Source organism: Zootoca vivipara, chromosome 2 (genome assembly GCF_963506605.1).
Source record: "Zootoca vivipara chromosome 2, rZooViv1.1, whole genome shotgun sequence".
Classification (NCBI taxonomy): Eukaryota; Metazoa; Chordata; class Lepidosauria; order Squamata; family Lacertidae; genus Zootoca; species Zootoca vivipara.
This window is the reverse complement of record NC_083277.1, coordinates 20,840,054-20,860,554: the sequence shown is the minus strand read 5'-3', so window position 1 is coordinate 20,860,554 and position 20,501 is coordinate 20,840,054. Positions and strand designations below refer to the sequence as shown.

Genomic DNA, 20,501 nt, shown 5'->3' with positions numbered 1-20,501 from the left:
GAATAAGTCTGGCCCAACTCATAACCACAGACCTGGTGTTCACCTCTATGGATGTTGGTGATCTGACACTAAGTAAAAGCGAAACTAAAGAAATGCCATGGTCAGATCACTTCCTGGTGCAACTGGACTTCTCCACAACCCTTCCCCCTTTATTTATTTTTAGAATAAAAGGCAGTTTTATTTTTACCAGCAAGAAATGCCCTTATTCTAAAATACAACCATATTGGCTCTGCTAGGTCCCCATGAAGGTTCAGAGCTACAAATCTCCTAATAGGAATGTTCTATCAGCACCGGCATCCTCAAATCAATTAGAACAGCTGAAGCATAAACATTTATTTATTTAACCTTTAAAAATGCTTGCATTTGGTATTGTGTGGCATGTTACAGGCACATCCTTTATCTTGGGCATGTCTAGATATGTCAGAGCAATGCACCTGACCAAAAAAAAAAGGCTATATAAATATAAAACACACAATAGCTGTTGCATTGACTATAAAGAACACATAGTCTCTGGTCAAAAAAATCATAGAATCTTAGAGTTTGAAGAGACCCAAGGGTCATGTAGTCCAACCCCCTGCAATGCAGGAATCTCAGCTAAAGCATCCATGACAGATGGCCATCCAACCTCAGCATAAAAACCTACAAGAAAGGAGAGTCCACCACCTCATGAGAGTGTTTGCTTAGTAGTTATTTTGACAGTTTCCTTTTCTTACAATTACTAGTTTATCCGAACTCTCAGATTGTGCTTTATATTTTCAGACATGCACTCAAGAAGCAGTCACTAAGATTTAACACTAGATTGTTTCCAATGGAAAATTCCACAAAAGCATTGCACTATTTTCTCCCACTTTCCCCTTGAAACAAGCTCCCATATCAAATCCCCAAACTCCATTTTGAACATTTTGCTTCACATGTATTTAAGCTGCTTTCTGTTAACACCTTTAACACAGAGACGTGACAGTTAGAACTAGTTGTTTGAACTTCATGTTCCTCAAAATATAACAAGGAAAGAACAGTGGAAGGTAAACATGTTAGTTGAGCCTATGCCAAGTCACTGCCAAGGAGAATTTCTGAAGAGGCTTTTGGATAAGATACCTGCCCTAAAAAAGATCCACTGGAAAATATGACTCATTCACAACCACTGCTTTACAATTCAAGGCAAGGCCCCCACTTTTAGGAATATCCAATGTTTTCACATTGTTTACTTACATAATAGTTTTAAAATATCAGATCTGTGTAACTAAGGCAAATTTAGCAAGGCACTGAGCACCAAACTATGTCACTGTCTTAAAAATAAGCAGTAATGTTTGTCATGCTAAGAGCAGGGGTGGAGAGAAAAAGGATATATGAATTTTACTTAAAGCCTTTTTTGGTACAATGCTTAAGGACTCCCAGCAAGTTCTAACAAATGACTCAAGCTGTATTGCCCAATCAGTATGCAGTTTTTACAAAGGTTGTTAAATGCAAGTACTTGGCAGGAAAATACTCTTGAAAATAGACACACACAGGGAGAGAATTATATTCTACAAATAGGAAATCTTGTTTGAAATACAGTTTCAAATTAAGCTGTTCCTGTTTCACTTAAAAAAGAATTCAGAGTGGTTTATTTCAGTTATGAATGGAGCAGAAAGAAAACCATACTCCTTGTTCTGTGATGACCAGACAAAAGCATACTTTTGTGCACCTATTACCCAATCGATTGCCCCACCCAGTGGAAAACGAGAGGTTGTTCCAACAGCCTCTGGAGAGGCATCTGTCATATAAGTACTGGTGCTTTGCATCCCCCACCTGGTAGAGTGTATGGGACTGGAGGAAATCAGGACCCAAATGGCTATCACCACGCTAATTCATAGTTATTAACATCACACAAAATTATTATTTCTGCCATGAAAGAATTACGATCACGCAAGCGAGCTATATTTTAGACTGCCCTGGGAGGCATATTTCACGTGCTCTACAAACTTGTAGTCTTATGAAGATTATGAGTATTTCATTCTATTGAAAGAGCAAAAAGTAATATACAGTGGTACCTCTGGTTACAAACGCTTTGGGTTACGTTTTTTTGGGTTATGAACGTTTTTAACCCAGAAGTGAGTGTTCCGAGCTCTTGGAGGCCTCGCCACTGCCCGGAGCCAAGCCCGGACATGCGCGGAGCCTGCGGAGGCTCCACAACTGGGCTCCAGCAGCGGGAGCACTCCAAGGCCTCCGCGAATGCCGGGAGCCAGGCCCCGACATCCAAGCGGCATACGGAGGCTCTGTGATCGGCCTCCAGCCATGAGAGCTTTCCGAGGCCTTCACAACTGCCCGGAGCCAGGCCCTGACATCCTCAGGATGCCCAGCAGGTCGCATCCCAGCCCCAAAGTTAGGAAAGGAACACTTACCTAACGGAGACCAAGAGCAGTGAAGCTGTTAAGAAAACAAAGATGAGCCTGGGCCGAAAAGCCTTTTACCAACCATTGCCCCATCCCCAGTTGTAGCAATATGCGTGGCACCTAGCCAGGTAAGCCCACCTACCCTGTGGGAGGGGGGGAGTGGAAGATTTTGGGATTCTGCAAGGAATTTTGGGATTTGTTTATGTGAGTCTGCCATGTGCCTTTGTCTCTGCTTTGCTCCTTCGTTTGGAGGACTTCTGTGGGACTCTGCCTTCTGTCATTGTTTTGGGGATTGTGTACAGCCCAGTTCAGCTACTGGTTGATTGTGTGACTGCAGAAATGGATAAAAGCACCCCATCCAAACAATGACTATCATCAGTGCATGTAAGAAAAAAAAATGTTAATTTTTTCATCTACAATACTGTCTTATTTTATAAATTGTATACATTGATTATTTCCTGCCAACCTAGCAGTTCGAAAGCACGTCAAAGTGCAAGTAGATAAATAGGTACCACTCCAGCGGGAAGGTAAACAACATTTCCATGTGCTGCTCTAGTTCGCCAGAAGCGGCTTTGTCATGCTGGCCATATGACCTGGAAGCTGTACGCCGGCTCCCTTGGCCAATAATGCGAGATGAGCACTGCAACCACAGAGTCGGTCACGACTGGACCTAATGGTCAGGGGTCCCTTTACCTTTATACATTGATTATAGCCTTCATTTTATGGATCAATGGTCTTGTTAGACAGTAAAATGCATGTTAAATTGCAGTTTTAGGGAGTGTTTTTCATCGTCTGGAACGGATCAATCCACTTTTCAATGGGAAAGTGTGCTTCAGGTTAAGAACGGACTTCCAGAACCAATTCAGTACTTAACCTGAGGTACCACTGTAGTCGTACCTTGGAAGCCAAACAGAATCCGTTCCGGAAGTCTGTTCATCCAAGAGGCAGCTTCCGAATGGCTGCAGAAGCTTCCTGCAGCCATTCAGAAGCCACAGAAGTTCCGCTGGACATTCGGCTTCCAAAAGAACGTTCGCAAACCGGAACACTTTTGCAGCGTTTGGGAGCCAAAACATTCGACTGCTAAGGTGTTCATCAACCAAGGTACAACTGTACGTACTGGGGACACAAACCAATTTGCAATCAGAACCCACCATTAATGAAATCTCCAATGATTTCAATTGCAAACAAAAAATACAGTTCTGCATTTGCCCTCTGGCCTGTAAGGGATGCCACTAAAACATCAGGATATATTGAGCCTTCCCCCAGCCACACTATGGAAGGAGCCCGGAAACCTGGTCACACATAAATCAACTTGATGCATTACTGAATATATTCAGTCCCCATTGAACACTTGGGTTGGCTTGCCGTGATTAATAGAAGATTGTTGGTTAGTGGTTTATGAAACAACGCATTAGCAGTTTAGACACATCTTGTTCTGTATAGAACAAAGTCTATTTTTGTTGCAGCAATGTTTATTGTTAATGGTCCTCAAAATTCAGAATAAAAATTAGACACAAGCTGAAGCTGTGTAATATATGGGTCATAAAATCCTCAGGCAAAAATTATCTATACTGGATTTTAGAAAAAAATGAGCTGGTCAGGTTAAGCAGGTCAAGCCATTTTGTTTCTTAAAAAACCTCATCCATCCTCTTCTCCAACAGCCTGTTTACTGATGTGTATATGGTTCATTACCTTATGTGCATTGTATACCACAATGAGCATGCAGCAGTTGCACCTTGTCAGAACTTGTCAAGAAATGTATATTCTGACAATCTGTATTACCATCTTAAAATCCTCCAACCCAAAAACTGACATATTAGAAAAAAATCCCTGACCATAGGCATAACCTCATTCATACTTTATATTTTTCTGATGTGTTTTAAATGAGCCATTCTTTTCATAACCTCAATACTTGTTGCCAATAGTGGTGGTTTCTCCAAAGAGATGTCTCCCAAGTTCAATTCTCCACCTCATCAGTCATTTTTAGAGGGCCAGGTGTTGCATTTAACTGGAGCTCCCAAAAACCCAGGTAATATGCAGCCAACTCCATTTTGAAACCCTTCACATTGGTTTAAAGCAAGCATCTCTTGAAGTCTTAGATCCTAACTGCTATTCCAACATCATCAAGCAATAAAGAAACAACTTGCCTATGGAAACTTGTATTTTACTATTTGGTACTGTTCGCCCAGTTTAAAAAATAGTTTCTTCACTTCTAGGTTTAAATAAATACAATAAATTTATTTCAGATTTTGTGGGAGGGGTTGTGGGGGAGAATCCTGCTTTACCCCACAATGATTGCCATGGTTATTTATTAATTTATTCTTTAATATTTCTAAGTTGCTTAATAATTAGAATTTTTTTAGTAGTTTATGCAAATAAAACCACAAAAGCAATATCATAAATGAAAATGCCATACAAAAAATCCAGTGGTACACGGTCCATTCTTATGGATCAAGGAAAGCCTACACAGGAGTTTAGTTTGAAAACATAATGGCAAAGGGGTTAAAAGGAACAGGAGACAAGATGGGGGAGGGGAGAAACCCAAAGACTTTAAAAGCTATTACTATTTTAAAAGATAATATTTTAAGAGCTGACTCAAGTTCCACATATGAGGGTAACAAGTAAGCATGATGTATACACTAGCTGTTGTTTGGCCTCCACCAAGCTTACTGAAATGCTATGCAAAAGTTAATTACATGAAGGCAAATATGCAAGTTCCAAGCTGCTCTTTAGTTCATGAACCTATCAATGGGGGCCCTCACAACTGAAAAAGTTACCCACTCCCAATTTGCAGTTACTTTTCCAAGTAGGTATTAGAACAAGATGCAGCTTTAAAACTGTCAGAGGAAGAGTTGTTCCTTTGTGAAGCTTCCCAAGCTGTTAATCTATTACAGTCTGAAAACAAGAGCTTACTATAGCTCAGCTAAACATCCATTTGTCTTTCGAACTGGAGCAGGTCACAGTGTACCATCTGGTCCAGCCCATTTCTGCAAAACTCTACAGAAGTAATTGTGAAAAGGAGAACCACCACCCCCAACCATAGGACAACACAGCTGAACTGGGGTGATTGGGTAGCAGGAAGAGCTCTCTTTAATTATTTATTTACCTCTGTATGGTTATATACATTATCTACATACTAAAATCTGAAATGCTTTTGTTTGTTCCTCCGTAACTGACATAAATCTTTGCTTAGGTTACCATGACATTTAGAACAGCCCTGGCAAGCCAGTGACAGGTACAATAATAGTTGCTTTTATTCTTTGAATACATACCAACTGCTAGTTGAGATATAAATTTGTGAAAACTAACTGACTCATCACATGCCTTTCTGGAATGAAAGGTCATCTTATCGCTGCAACAAGACTGCCTACACTACAGTATAGTGAGTGTATCCACATTTACATAACCTTGGCCTTAACAATGGAAAAGAATTTCAGTATACCAATATGTGAAGCAGAAATCATTCTGATTTGTGAACAGCTAAACTTTAATTTGACATGCAAAACAAACCATTCTTACACTTGATGAAGGATTTTCCTACAGGTGTACAGGAATCAGCACAGTCAGTGAGCCTAATTATGAACTCTATTCTCAGACAAAATATCATCAACTCCAACTTATATACAGGATACCACTGACTGACTGACTGACTGACGAAACTACAGTATATACTATTGTATATTATTTGTACTTCTACCCCACCCTACAACAAACGGCTCCAAGAACAGATTATAAAATAAGTACAATAAATCATAAAAAACTACAAAACAACCAATGACAAAGCAGCATCACAGAACAGCAATGAAGGAGGAAAGCCATCCACTTAAAGACAAAGTACAGTATTAAGAAGAGGGAGAGGGAGAAACTTCCAGCCCAGGTCACCCCATAAGTCAAGAACTACTCTTATGGTGAGTGGAGCACCTGTGCATACTGTGAGCTGATCTGTGTACTGCTGTTGTTGTTGTTGTTTAGTCGTTCAGTCGTGTCCGACTCTTCGTGACCCCATGGTCCAGAGCACGCCAGGCACTCCTGTCTTCCACTGACGGCAGTTTGGTCAGACTCGTGTTGGTGGCTTTGAGAACACTGTCCAACCATCTCGTCCTCTGTCGTCCCCTTCTCCTTTTGCCCTCCATCCTTCCCAACATCAGCGTCTTTTCCAGGGAATCTTCTCTTCTCATGAGGTGGCCAAAGTATTGGAGCCTCAGCTTCAGGATCTGTCCTTCCAGTGAGCACTCAGGGCTGATTTCCTTCAGAATGGATAGGTTTGATCTTCTTGCCGTCCATGGGACTCTCAAGAGTCTCCTTCAGCACCATAATTCAAAAGCATCAATTCTTCGGCGATCAGCCTTCTTCATGGTCCAGCTCTCACTTCCATACATCACTACTGGGAAAACCATAGCTTTAACTATACGGACCTTTGTTGGCAAGGAGATGTCTCTGCTTTGTAAGATGCTGTCTAGGTTTGTCATTGCTTTTCTCCCAAGAAGCAGGTGTCTTTTACAGTGGTACCTCTACTTCTACTTACGAATTTAATGCGTTCCGAACACACATTCGTAAATCGAAAAAAATTGCAAGTCGAATCCCATAGGAATGCATTGGGAGAAAAAATTCGTAAGTAGAAGCAACCCTATCTAAAAATTCGTAAGTAGAAAAAATCCTATCTAAACCGCATCCAAGATGGCGGACAGAGCTCCGTTCATAAGTAGAAACATTCGTAAGTAGAAGCAAAATAAAAAAAATTCCTTCAGTAGCACCTTAAAGACCAACTAAGTTTTTATTTTGGTATGAACTTTCGTGTGCATGCACACTTCTTCAGATACACTGAAACAGAATCCACCAGACCCTTATGTATATTCTTGGATGAGGTTTAGATAGGATTTTATTTTACTTACGAATGTGCGTTTAGGACGCATTAAATTCGTAAGTAGAGGTACCACTGTATAAGTTAAATAAGCAGGGAGACAATATACAGCCTTGTCGTACTCCTTTCCCAATTTTGAACCATTCAGTTATTCCATATCCAATTCTAATTGTAGATTCTTGTCCCACATAGAGATTTCTCAGGAGACAGATGAGATGATCAGGCACTCCCATTTCTTTAAGAACTTGCCATAGTTTGCTGTGGTCAACACAGTCAAATGCTTTTGTGTAGTCAATGAAGCAGAAGTAGATGTTTTTCTGGAACTCTCTAGCTTTCTCCATAATCCAGCACATGTTTGCAATTTGGTCTCTGGTTCCTCTGCCCCTTCGAAATCCAGCTTGCACTTCTGGGAATACTCTGTCCACATTCAGTGGTACCTCTACTTACGAATAACTCTACTTACGAATGTTTCTACTTACGGACGGAGCTCCGTCCGCCATCTTGGATGCGGTTTAGATAGGATTTTTTCTACTTACGAATTTTTAGATAGGGTTGCTTTGACTTACGAATTTTTTCTCCCAATGCATTTTTATGGGATTCGACTTACAATTTTTTTCGACTTACAAATGTGCGTTCGGAACACATTAAATTCATAAGTAGAGGTAACACTGTACTGCTTAAGCCTGCCCTGTAGAATTTTAAGCATAACCTTGCTAGCGTATGAAATGAGCGCAATTGTGCGGCAGTTGGAGCATTCTTTGGAACTGCCCTTCTTTGGGATTGGGATGTAGACTGATCTTCTCCAATCCTCTGGCCACTGCTGAGTTTTCCAAACTTGCTGGCATATTGAGTATAGCACCTTAACAGCATCATCTTTTAAAATTTTAAATAGTTCAGCTGGAATATCATCCCTTCCACTGGCCTTGTTATTAGCAGTGCTTTCTAAGGCCCATTTGACTTCACTCTCAAAGATGTCTGGCTCAAGGTCAGCAACCACACTACCTGGGGTGTACGAGACCTCCATATCTTTCTGGTACCGTATAATTCCTCTGTGTATTCTTGCCACCTCTTCTTGATGTCTTCTGCTTCTGTTAGGTCCTTTTCCACTTTTGTCCTTTATTATGGTAATCTTTGTACGAAATGTTCCTTTCATATCTCCAATTTTCTTGAACAGATCTCTGGTTTTCCCCATTCTATTGTTTTCCTCTATTTCTTTGCATTGCTCGTTTAATAAGGCCCTCGTCTCTCCTTGCTATTTTTTAAAAAATCTACATTCAATTTCCTTTATCTTTCACTATCTCCCTCACATTTTGCCTGCCTTCTCTCCCCTGCTATTTGTAAGGATTCATTGGACAGCCACTTTGCTTTCTTGCATTTCCTTTTCCTTGGGATGGTTTTCATTGCTGCCTCCTGTATAATGTTACAAGCCTCCATCCATAGTTCTTCTGGCACTCTGTCCACCAAATCTAAATCCTTAAACCTGTTCCTCATTTCCACTGTGTTATTCATAAGGGATTTGATTTAGATTGTGTCTTACTGGCCCAGTGGTTTTTCCTACTTTCTTCAGTTTAAGCTGGAATTTTGCTATAAGAAGCTGATGATCTGAGCCACAGTCAGCTCCAGGTCTTGTTTTTGCTGACTGTATAGAGCTTCTCCATCTTTGGCTGCAGAGAATATAATCAATCTGATTTTGATGCTGCCCATCTGGGGATCTCCATGTGTAGAGTCATCTCTTGTGTTGTTGGAAGAGAGTGTTTGTGATTACCAGCTTGTTCTCTTGACAGAACTCTATTAGCCTTCTAATCTGTGTGTGCTACTAAGTTAAACCACATCTTAGCATACATACATAATGACTCCCAGTGATTGCAGCTGCTGTACTCTTCCCCTAGCTCTCCTGCTGCAAGCTAAGCCATGGTTTGATTTGGGCCAGGGTGACCAGAGACGTTTTGGCACCGGAGGCAAAATGTCCCCCTGCCGCCCCTGTAGTTTGCCCTGTAGCTTCCCCTCAAGGAAAACCCTTGTAAAGCCTTGCGACCAGGAAAGAAGGAAAGCTCCACACAAGCTTCTGGAACACCTCCCTCTTGCCAACAGTTGGTGAGAGTGAGGCATTCTTCAGAGCTTTGGCACTGGTCTCTCTCCACCTCTAGGCCACAGAAGTGGTGGGGTGGGCAGGGCACCCGTGGAGAACCACCTCTTGCATTTCCAACACCTGAGGTCTGAGCTCCTACTGGTGCCATCCTAACCTGAATTTGCCTGTGCATCTTCTCTGCTTCCCCTCAGATGACCCAATGAAGCAGCTTTATTCTTTATTCCAGTAGGTCCTATATAAGGAGGATAGTATGAAAGGGGTTGTGAGGGGGAAGGCTATGTACACGGGTATTCTCCTGTAGCTTAAACCCAAATCCAAGATGACAGGACGTTGCCGGGGGGGGGGGCTTGATGAAGCTCATCTACATTTTGAAACTAACTTTAACAAGCCCCTGAAGTTCCTTGCATAGTTTAAGACAGATTACAAAGGTAGTAAAACACAATAGGTAAAGGTAAAGGGACCCCTGACCATTAGGTCCAGTCGTGACCGACTCTGGGGTTGCGCGCTCATCTCGCATTATTGGCCGAGGGAGCCGGCGTACAGCTTCCAGGTCATGTGGCCAGCATGACAAAGCCGTTTCTGGCAAACCAGAGCAGCACATGGAAACGCCGTTTACCTTCCCGCTGTAGCGGTTCCTATTTATCTACTTGCATTTTGACGTGCTTTCGAACTGCTAGGTTGGCAGGAGCTGGGACCAAGCAACGGGAGCTCACCCCGTCACAGGGATTCGAACCGCCGACCTTCTGATCGGCAAGCCCTAGGTTCTGTGGTTTAACCACAGCGCCACCTGGGTCCCTATAGTAAAACATAATACTATATGCAATTATACAATGTTCCTTGATCATTACACTTTGCCAAAAATATACTGCTAGAGTTGGCCAATCAAGGAGTACACAACAGTGACAGGCATAATTATGACAAGACTTTCATCAAGCCATCTTTTGCTTAAGCATCCTGCTGGCCAGGCCAGAATGCAGATGTTGATAGAGTCCTGAGTGTTCAGCAAAATACAGCCATAATATTCAACATCAAGTGTTGTTCAAAGCTGCCCACTCTACCAATACCAACTTTTTGATCTATGTAGTTAATGCTTCACTTCAAAAGACATTAGCACTTGATGGAGTGTCCTAATGCTATAAAGAAAGACCACATGTGCTCTCTAGAAGTTCAAGTTGAACAATAAGGCCATCATACCTGAGCAAACACAGGGAAAATGTCACGTCTCAGTCCACTTCATTTAAAATGCACAATTAACCTTTTGTTCAAGAAATGCCGGAAGCAAGTTCTCTTCATTATGTAGCTATGTAACTAAGAAATTTTGCAGGGCAATTATTAATGGCTTCAACCCTTCCTTCATGAAGAAAATACCTAAGTTCCATTTGACAGTTTTTGGTCTACTAACCCACTGCTAGGCTGATTTTTGTAAGCTTACTCTAATAAAACTATGTTTATTGGATCCTAACCCTAAAATCTGTTCTCTTACAAGACTGTATGTACATTCTAGCACAGTGGTCTAAGGTACTGACAAGTCTATTATTTTTATACAAAAACAGGAGCTATTTTCCCTTTATGCTACTACTCCAATTCACTTACAATATCATCGTAAGGATACAAAAGCAACATATGGAGAACTGTGAAGAGTCTTGAATCCTTTGGTGTGAGGGGCAGAGGATATAACCCTTTTTCATCATTATACCTGCTTCCTTTATTTCTTTGCAAGTCAGTGGAAAGATGAAATATGTAAGTTTGAAATGGGGGACAGCTGCTGCACAGCATGGGCAGTCTCTGCAGTGCCCTTGAGACCAGCAAGCCTTAAAAAAAACACATGCAGCCTGTGTGTGTAGGAGAGTAAGTGGTGAACTACTCAACACTACAAAGCAGTGGGCTCAAAACCTGTTGCTTCAGCTGTGTAATGCAGATGAAGAAAGAACTCTTGGTGACCTATGCACATTGCAACATACGGAGAAATGGGTAAAGACCGTCACCTTTTTGTTAAAATTTCAATAACGGAGGATTATGCAACAATTGTGGCAAAAGCGGCACCCTGGTCGCATTCAACAAAATATTTGCTGAAAGGTCTAGAAAAACTACAGTGGTACCTCAGTTTACAAGCACAGTTGGTTCCGGAAGTCTGTACTTAACCTGAAGCATACTTAACCTGAAGCGAACTTTCCCATTGAAAGTAATGGAAAGTGGATTAATCCGTTCCAGACAGGTCCGCGGAGTACTTAAACTGAAAGTACTCAAACCGAAGCGTACTTAAACCGAGGTATGACTGTATATAATACACTTAATATGTCAGTACTACATGTACTTAAATATGCTATGTTACCACTAACAGCATTTGGGGATTTGCAACAGGAGAGCCTCAGAGACCACATCTTGCCCCAGGCCCCACATTCCTCTCTGTGACACTGCCTGCATATGCAAGGAAATTCACTGTTGAGCAAAAACATTTAAGTTGTCCCTTAGATCAGTGTTTCTCAACCAGTGTGCCTCCAGATGTTTTGGGACTACAACTCCCATCATCCCTAGCTAGCAAGACCAGTGGTCAGGAATGATGGGAGTTGTAGTCCCAAAACATCTGGAGGCACACTGGTTGAGAAACACTGCCTTAGATCAAAGGTTAGAACAAAAATGGTCTCAATAGCAATTTTAACAGCTTCAAAGTTTATCTTAGACTAAAGACAGCATATAAGACTGAAGAAATCCACAATGCACTGACTCCCCCAAAGTACTAGTTTCATATGCTTAACATTAATTCTGGCTTAGGTCAGTACTGAACGCAAGCAATGGCAAGATTCTTCAGTTAGCCTAAAAAATAGATTTAGTCTAGGCTGAGATTCTGGCTCAACTTAACTCCCTGCTTTTAGGACACCAGCACACCTTGTTTAATTCAATTATGTCCCAATTTAGTGTTTCTGAATAAATCTTTGTTCCAGCAATGCATACAATCAGGTTTGAAAACACTCTGTTCTTTTGAACTATTTTTAAAATAGTGTGCATCTGAAAATAGACTTCACTGTAAGTAAGTGTGATAGTTTGGGGCAATGAAGTAGTTAACATCAATTTTTAGCAGGAAAATGGGGAAAATAAAAGCTACACAGATATTCAGAAGAACTAGTAGTGCAATGTCTCATCACCACCAGTTTTATGCAAATACAGTGTGACCACACTTAGAATAATGTGACACTTCTGCCCCACATCTAAAAATTATATTGTACAACTGGAAATTGTTCAGAAAATTTTAATGAAAATTATCAGGAGGCTGCAGCTACTCCCATATGATGAAAAGTCTTGTTGTGTGGACTTTTCAATTATCCATTTGTGTCATATCTTTCTAGGGTCTGGTTACTTCTGTTTCAGTGTATCTGAAGAAGTGTGCATGCACACGAAAGCTCATACCTATGACAAACTTAGTTGGTCTCTAAGGTGCTACTGAAAGGATTTTTTATTTTTAATTTGACTGCGTCAGACCAACACGGCTACCTACCTGTAACTTGTATTTTTTGTGACTTTCAAGCTGCTCTGAAAGCCTTTTTTGGCTGAAGAAAAGGATTTTAAAAAATCTTTCTGTAAAAAACCATATGAAAATTAGCTGGTCCAGACATAGCAAGTACGTAGTATTCAACTGCTGCATCCAGTCAATGCAAGGATTCTCCTTGCCAAATGGGTGCATGTGCACTCTTCCCTAATCTGCTCTAAAGAGTAGGGGGAACCCTTGGGACAGTTTTTGGGGCACACAGGGGGGAGAAGAGATGGTGAGCATGTTTCATTAATACAAATTGTGGGGGTATGTAGCCACAGGTATAGCTATTACAGTATTATTGCATCTTTGCAAACACAGAAAACTTTGCCTGAAACAGATTGCAAAGATGAAAATCTCTTTTAAAAGAACAAGTCGATTTAAAAACCAAAGAGCAATACTTTAAATCAATTTATCTTCCTTGAGCTGTGCCCTATTTTACCTTTACTGTGGTTGGGGGGGGGGGGTTCATGATTTTGGAAGACACAGATTAAAAGATAACATGATTTTTTACTGCTTGTTTAACAAAAGGCAAGCATCATTGTAAGAAAGTGAAACGATCCTAATCCTAAACTCTATTGACGAAAGGCAGCCAAATTAGGCGTTCAAGTCCCAGAAAGCAATTAACTTGACAGCTGAGGTCTTGTTACACAGCAGGGAGACATGCACAAAAAACTGAGGGAGGTTTCTGAAAATTTCGTAGCATTGCAAGAAGAAGAAGAAAAGGCGCTGTGCCTTCGTGACTGCTGGCAGCCTACCCATCCTAAAAGATTGTCTGATAATTATGCTATATACAAGACATGCAAATACAGCAAGGATGGAGAGTGTTTACATTATGAAAGCATACAACATAAAAAGAGTTCACATTCTGGTGCCAAACTCATTATAATGCTACACTATGGAGAAAGCTAGAGAGTTCCAGAAAAACGTCTACTTCTGCTTCATTGACTATGCAAAAGCCTTTGACTGTGTCGACCACAGCAAACTATGGCAAGTTCTTAAAGAAATGGGAGTGCCTGATCACCTCATCTGTCTCCTGAGAAATCTCTATGTGGGACAAGAAGCTACAGTTAGAACTGGATATGGAACAACTGATTGGTTCAAAATTGGGAAAGGAGTACGACAAGGTTGTATATTGTCTCCCTGCTTATTTAACTTATATGCAGAATTCATCATGCGAAAGGCTGGACTAGATGAATCCCATGCCGGAATTAAGATTGCCGGAAGAAATATCAACAACCTCAGATATGCAGATGACACAACCTTGATGGCAGAAAGTGAGGAGGAATTAAAGAACCTTTTAATGAGGGTGAAAGAGGAGAGCGCAAAATATGGTCTGAAGCTCAACATCAAAAAAACCAAGATTATGGCCACTGGTCCCATCACCTCCTGGCAAATAGAAGGGGAAGAAATGGAGGCAGTGAGAGATTTTACTTTCTTGGGCTCCTTGATCACTGCAGATGGTGACAGCAGTCACGAAATTAAAAGACGCCTGCTTCTTGGGAGAAAAGCAATGACAAACCTAGACAGCATCTTAAAAAGCAGAGACATCACCTTGCCGACAAAGGTCCGTATAGTTAAAGCTATGGTTTTCCCAGTAGTGATGTATGGAAGTGAGAGCTGGACCATAAAGAAGGCTGATCGCCGAAGAATTGATGCTTTTGAATTATGGTGCTGGAGGAGACTCTTGAGAGTCCCATGGACTGCTAGAAGATCAAACCTATCTATTCTTAAGGAAATCAGCCCTGAGTGCTCCCTGGAAGGACAGATCGTGAAGCTGAGGCTCCAATACTTTGGCCACCTCATGAGAAGAGAAGAATCCTTGGAAAAGACCCTGATGTTGGGAAAGATGGAGGGCACTAGGAGAAGGGGACGACAGAGGACAAGATGGTTGGACAGTGTTCTCGAAGCTACGAACATGAGTTTGACCAAACTGCGGGAGGCAGTGCAAGACAGGAGTGCCTGGCGTGCTATGGTCCATGGGGTCACGAAGAGTTGGACACGACTAAACGACTAAACAACAACAAAGTTCCATTTAAACCACTGTCATGTTGAAGAGATATATAAAAACAGTATGCTACTTGTCTTGATGGTGGCACAAATTGAACTTTCAAGGCTGAAAAGAGAAGCCAACTCAACCAGGATAGTACCAGTATTGGTCATGTGATGAACCTGACCTAGCTTCGACATAGCTACTTGACACTTTAATAAAATGTTCCAGTTCCATTTGGGAAATGAAAACTTGCAAAGCAAGCAGCCAGTTCAATCTGAAGTATGTGTATGCTTAATATCCTGTATCAGAAACCTGCTCCGCCCCTCCCCCACACTTGGTGCCATTTTGCAGACTGTCTACTGGACCCTCATACTTTTCTCAGCTGAAATGTTAATAAAGCCTCATCTACACATGCAGCAGAATAAGTTGACTCAGAATAGTACCAATTCAGATGGCAGGTGGGGGAATGACAGTGCTGAATGCTTTCCTGTGTAGAACAGTCCCTGAAAATAAAAACCTAACATATTTGGAGGAGGGATGCTAACCATTACCTTCTGTGCTATTATATTATTATTATTATTATTATTATTATTATTATTATTATGTCTTTTTTTACTTAAGTAAAAAGTGACATTTCCCCATCTGGCATGATACAAGCCCATTCTTACAACTCAGAATTTTTCCAACTCTTTCAGCTGCATATGTAGAATCAGGGCCGGCCCTACGTGCAGGCTGGGTGGCGCAGGGCACCACGGCACCGGCCTGCCAGGGGGGCGCTGCGAGCTGCGCCCGCTGGCCAGCCGGTCCGCCGCGCAGCTGCGCCCACGGCAACTGCGCTGTGCCTGCCGCGCAGCAGCGCTTGTGGCAGCTGCGCTGCGCACTGTGCCCACCCGCCCACCGCGCTGGGAAACGGGGCGGGAGGGCACCGGAGGGATCCGGCGCACCATGGTGCCAGGGGCGCTTAAGACGGCCCTGTGTAGAATATGCCTTCATTTTTTATTAAGCAGAAATGTAATTACCCATTTCTGAAAGACAGCACAATATTTTTTTTAGATAATTAGGTAGATACAAGCCTATTTTGCTGGCATTCCATCATGGTTTCAACAGCCCCCACTGAGCTATATTGAAGGAAGCTAGGCAGCAAGCAACTTCTCAGCTGCTTTGTGAGGTGCTAGTTTACATGTCTGCTAGTTCATACAGCCATTCAACTCAGCCTCTCAAGGCCACTCTGCTGCTTCATAACATTAAATATCCCCCTCCAAGAGCTCAATGACATATTCCAAAAAAATATGCTACTTTTAATTCTATTTTTAATTGATTTTAACAAAGTATAAAAGCCAACTAACAGACTTCCTGATCAAAACCTCCAAGTTGCAAGCACTCCAAAGTTCATCTGCCCTGCTGTCTGCACTCACAGAACAGCTAACATTTTTACAAGGAGCTCATATTCAAGGTATTTTTATCTTCCTCCCTCTCAGTAAGAAGCTGCACAGAAATCTCATTTCCCATTCTTCTTTATTGCAGCACAGAATTGGGGGGGGGGGGTCACAATTACCCACTCTAGAATATCCGTTGAAATACCCTTCCAGAATGCAGTCAGTGTTCCCAATTTCTTGTCAAAGTCTTACCATATAGTTGGCCCTTTCCCTTATTCTCCCTCCATGCCACATGATAGCAATTCCTATTAAAACTGTAAGCTGAGCATCCAGAACAAAGAGTTTGAGAGTTTTTATAGAAACACTAGCTGGCCCAGCCACGCATTGCTGTGGCTCAGTCTGTTAAATGGACCCTCAGAGTCCCCCTTCAGACTCCCCTCACCTTCAGAGCCGCCCTTCATTTTGTTGAAAGGTTTTATGTGTGTTCTGTTTACACAGCGTCATCCCCGTGACTCCCCCCACCCTGCCCCGACCCATGAGCTATCCCATCCCCTCCTCCCCCCCCCCACCCCGGCTCATCCCTGTGGTTGTCCCCACCCTGTCCCTACCCATGAGGTATGCCGCCCCCTCCCCCCCATCTCCCCCCCAGGCGAGCCCCCACCTCGGCCCAGTCTGGAAAGCCAAGGCGAGATGCTGTGGAGAGGGAAGCTTTCCTAGCTGCAGTACCAATGTAGCCATTGCTAGAGGGCGCTGTTTGGCAAAATCCCAGCATGCACTTGAGGGTAATTTGTGAGTTCTGGAACATGGGGTTTGGGGTTTTTTGCATGGCCCAGGTGTGACATCTGTCTATGCAACCTGTATATGGTCACTCTCATATTCACTTTGGACGTTGTGTACGTAATCGGTCAAGCGGTTTCGGAGAAAAGTGGACATCCACCCACATGCCCAGTTTACATTTTTATATATACAGATGGTACATGCATATGCTGCCCTTAAGCTGGGAACTTTTTTCTAAAATTTACAATAGTTTAAGCAGCCTATTAAAGAGGGAGGAGGGTACAGCTTAGTGATGGATAACATGTTCTGTATTCTAAAAGGTGCTGTTAAATTTAAAAAAAAAACCTGTCCTGGACAGCACTCTCATAAATTTTGCCTGGTTTGAATGAGAAACATTCAGTATAAAAACCCTTAATTACTTGGATAAATAGTGTAAAATACAATATTGGTAGGGTATAAAAACAGAGCAACAATACAGCACTACACATATGGTTGTTGCAGTAAGATTGTAAGACATTAAGACCAAATTATTAAAAAAATATTACTTTTTTAGGATGGCATATAAAGACATCACTGCTCTCAAAACATGCCCACAGAATTTGCCAACACAATATGAAAATATATGCACGCTGAGCTGTTTTTAAAACAATTCTATGAAAATTGTCTTGAGCTGCATTAAAATATGGAAACTCTTACCTGATACTCTTCTGTTGAATTTGTTGATAACAGGAGCTGCAAAAAGAAAAGAAAAAAGTCCAATAAGCTAGGAAATACTTGGTTGCTGAAACTACTAAGAACACAATTCCATATTCCAGTGGTTTTCAACCAGTATGCAGTGGCACCCTGGGGTACCTTAAATCAGGCTTCCTCAAACTCGGCCTTCCAGATGTTTTGAGACTACAATTCCCATCATCCCTGACCACTGGTCCTGCTAGCTAGGGATCATGGGAGTTGTAGGCCCAAAACATCTGGAGGGCAGAGTTTGAGGAAGCCTGCCTTAAATGATGGTGAGGAATGCAACATTGGGCAACACTGGCTTCTGTCCCTCTTCCTTTCCCTCCCTCTTCTGATGCCCTCTTGCATCTCTGCCTCCCAAAGTCCTGCACTGCTGTTTATTGCAGCACCCCTGGCTATAAGCTCCACAGGCAAATGGTGCCTAGAAGGTACCTCTCTTTGGGGCTGGGGTGGGGGGAATGGCAGCTCAGAGACCAGGGATGGTAGCAGCAGCTGCCTGGAGGACTCCCAAGGAGAGGAGGCTGAGGGAACACCCCACAAGGGAGGGTGTTCGAAAAAGGGTGAGGCTGCCAGCTCTGCAGGCAAGGAGTGACATAACTGGGCTCCTGAATGAGCCCCAAGGGGGTGCTGCAGAAAGAATGTAGTTGGTCATGGAAGACATGGACTCAAAAAGGTTGAAAACCTCTGCCATGTTCTGAAAATGCCATGCTCTGAGAACAGGAGAAGGGAAGGGTGCACAATCCTTTCCCTGTTCACCACTTTTCTGCTCAAAACTGAACATCACTTATGATTGCTTTTTCTCATGCAGGAGTCAAAGCTTCCGTTTCCCTCACAAATACATGAGCAGCTCAGAGAAAAGAAATGCCATGGTACAGCAGCACAACCGGACACCTTCATCTGCACCAGCTGCAGCAAAACATGTCTCTCCCGTATCAGTATCTACAGCCATAGCCAGCACTGTAATTCTCCAACAGTTTGACTTCACTCGCAATGGCACAATCCTCTATTGTATCCTGAGACAGATAGATGCCAACAACTAACATGCTTGGATCCCCAAAAGGGGGGAAAGGTGCCTAAGGGACTCTTGAGTATAATCATTATTTAATCCATAGCCCCTTGAGCATTTGTTTTCTTTTGTCAAGATTTCCGTATGTGTAATGGAACTTAAATGCTTTGCAAAGTGTTAGAAGTTATTTTTTGTTAAAAGGTAATCAGATGTGCACACCCAACTCTGCAACAGAAATATGAGAACCTGTTAGTAACTAGGGTTGAAGGCATATTTATCCTTTCTGTTAATTAACATAGTAATGGGATGTTCTTTGTAAATTTTGATGTCCGTGTCCTAAACATCCCAATCAACATCCCATACAAGCACATACTAATGGTATTTATAGAAATTCTAATTATAGATTTCAGTTGTTTAAAATGGGCTCTCAGTAAAGTAATTGAACATATTTGGTATTACATGTTATTCTTCAAATTAGGCATCCCAACAAGCATTTGGTCCTTCCTCAGCATTCTCAGAACTTAAAGCCTTGTTTCCATAGCTTTGGAATTTACATCATATATCAGTGGCAAACAAACCCGTATTTTCAAGAAGAAGTGTTCAACAGCTCACACTTCTTAGTGCAACTGCACTAAATCTACTACCATCAAGCACAACCTTAAATACTGGCAAACCCTCCAACCAATATATAGTGGATGCGTGGATGCACAATTTAGAGCTATCCAAAGCTTATAATGGGACACGCTTCCCCAGTTCTTTATTCATTTCTACATACATTGAGTATTCACATGGGGATGCCACACCCAATTTTGTCCCAACTGGGCACTGTGTTATTTCTTACACCAGCGTTTCTCAACCGCTGTTCCACGGCACACTAGTGTGCCGCGAGACGCTGGCTGGTGTGCCGCGACGTGCCGCGGCGAGAAGGGTGATTTGCTGCCTTGTCACGTGCCTAGTCACGTGCCACGACGAGAAGGCGGCCGCCATTAGGGGGCGCTGACCCGCCGTAAAGGAAGCCGGCCGGGGGACTTCTGGGTTGCCGCGGACCGCTCCAGACGCTCCCTGACGAAGCTCCGGGGAGCGCTACTCTTTGCGGGGTGAAAACGGGCGGTTTTGAGGCTTCAAACCCCCGTGTGAGGAACAGGGGGGACTCCCTGCCTAAAGAGGGGTTGCAGGGCGTTGGAGGGGTTCCCGCAACGGACTGCGAGGTCCAGAAGGGGATCACAGACGCCGGCTGCAGCTCTCTCCCTCCCGCACTGAGAAAGCCTGGCTGCTGAAGCGCACAAGCGGCAAAACCTCCAAAATAAGAAAGAACCGCGACCTGCATAAAAGGTTGGTGCAACTCTACCCTACTGCAACTCTTCAGAATTAAAGAGACTATGTATCTGTAGAAGTGCAAAGAGATAAAAAAAAAAAGAAAGAGGGCAGAAGGGAGCCTTGCTTGCCTTGGAAAGAGATTGCAAACAGCGGAGGAGTTTTAAGAAATAAAAATAAAGAGGGGGGTCAACTCTGATGTATTTAGATAACTGCAATATAGGCACAGAGTTAAAATTTTTAACTTTTTTAATGGTGGTGTGCCTCGTGATTTTTTTCATGGAACAAGTGTGCCTTTGCCCAAAAAAGGTTGAAAAACACTGTCTTACACTGCCCTTTAAAGGTAAAGGTAAAGGGTAAAGGGACCCCTGACCATTAGGTCCAGTCATGACCGACTCTGGGGTTGCGCGCTCATCTCGCATTATTGGCCGAGGGAGCCGGCGTACACTGCC

At 42.6% G+C, this 20,501-nt stretch overlaps 1 protein-coding gene across 1 annotated transcript in view; it reads right to left on the bottom strand.

The window, feature by feature from the left end:
* Positions 1-20,501, bottom strand: part of PRKAR2A (protein kinase cAMP-dependent type II regulatory subunit alpha) — an 89,689-nt gene that overhangs the window by 35,982 nt on the left and 33,206 nt on the right. Inside the window, exon 2 of the mRNA XM_035106818.2 lies at positions 17,691-17,726. Coding sequence (XP_034962709.1) covers positions 17,691-17,726 — 36 coding nt within the window. The remainder of the gene's footprint in view (positions 1-17,690; positions 17,727-20,501) is intronic.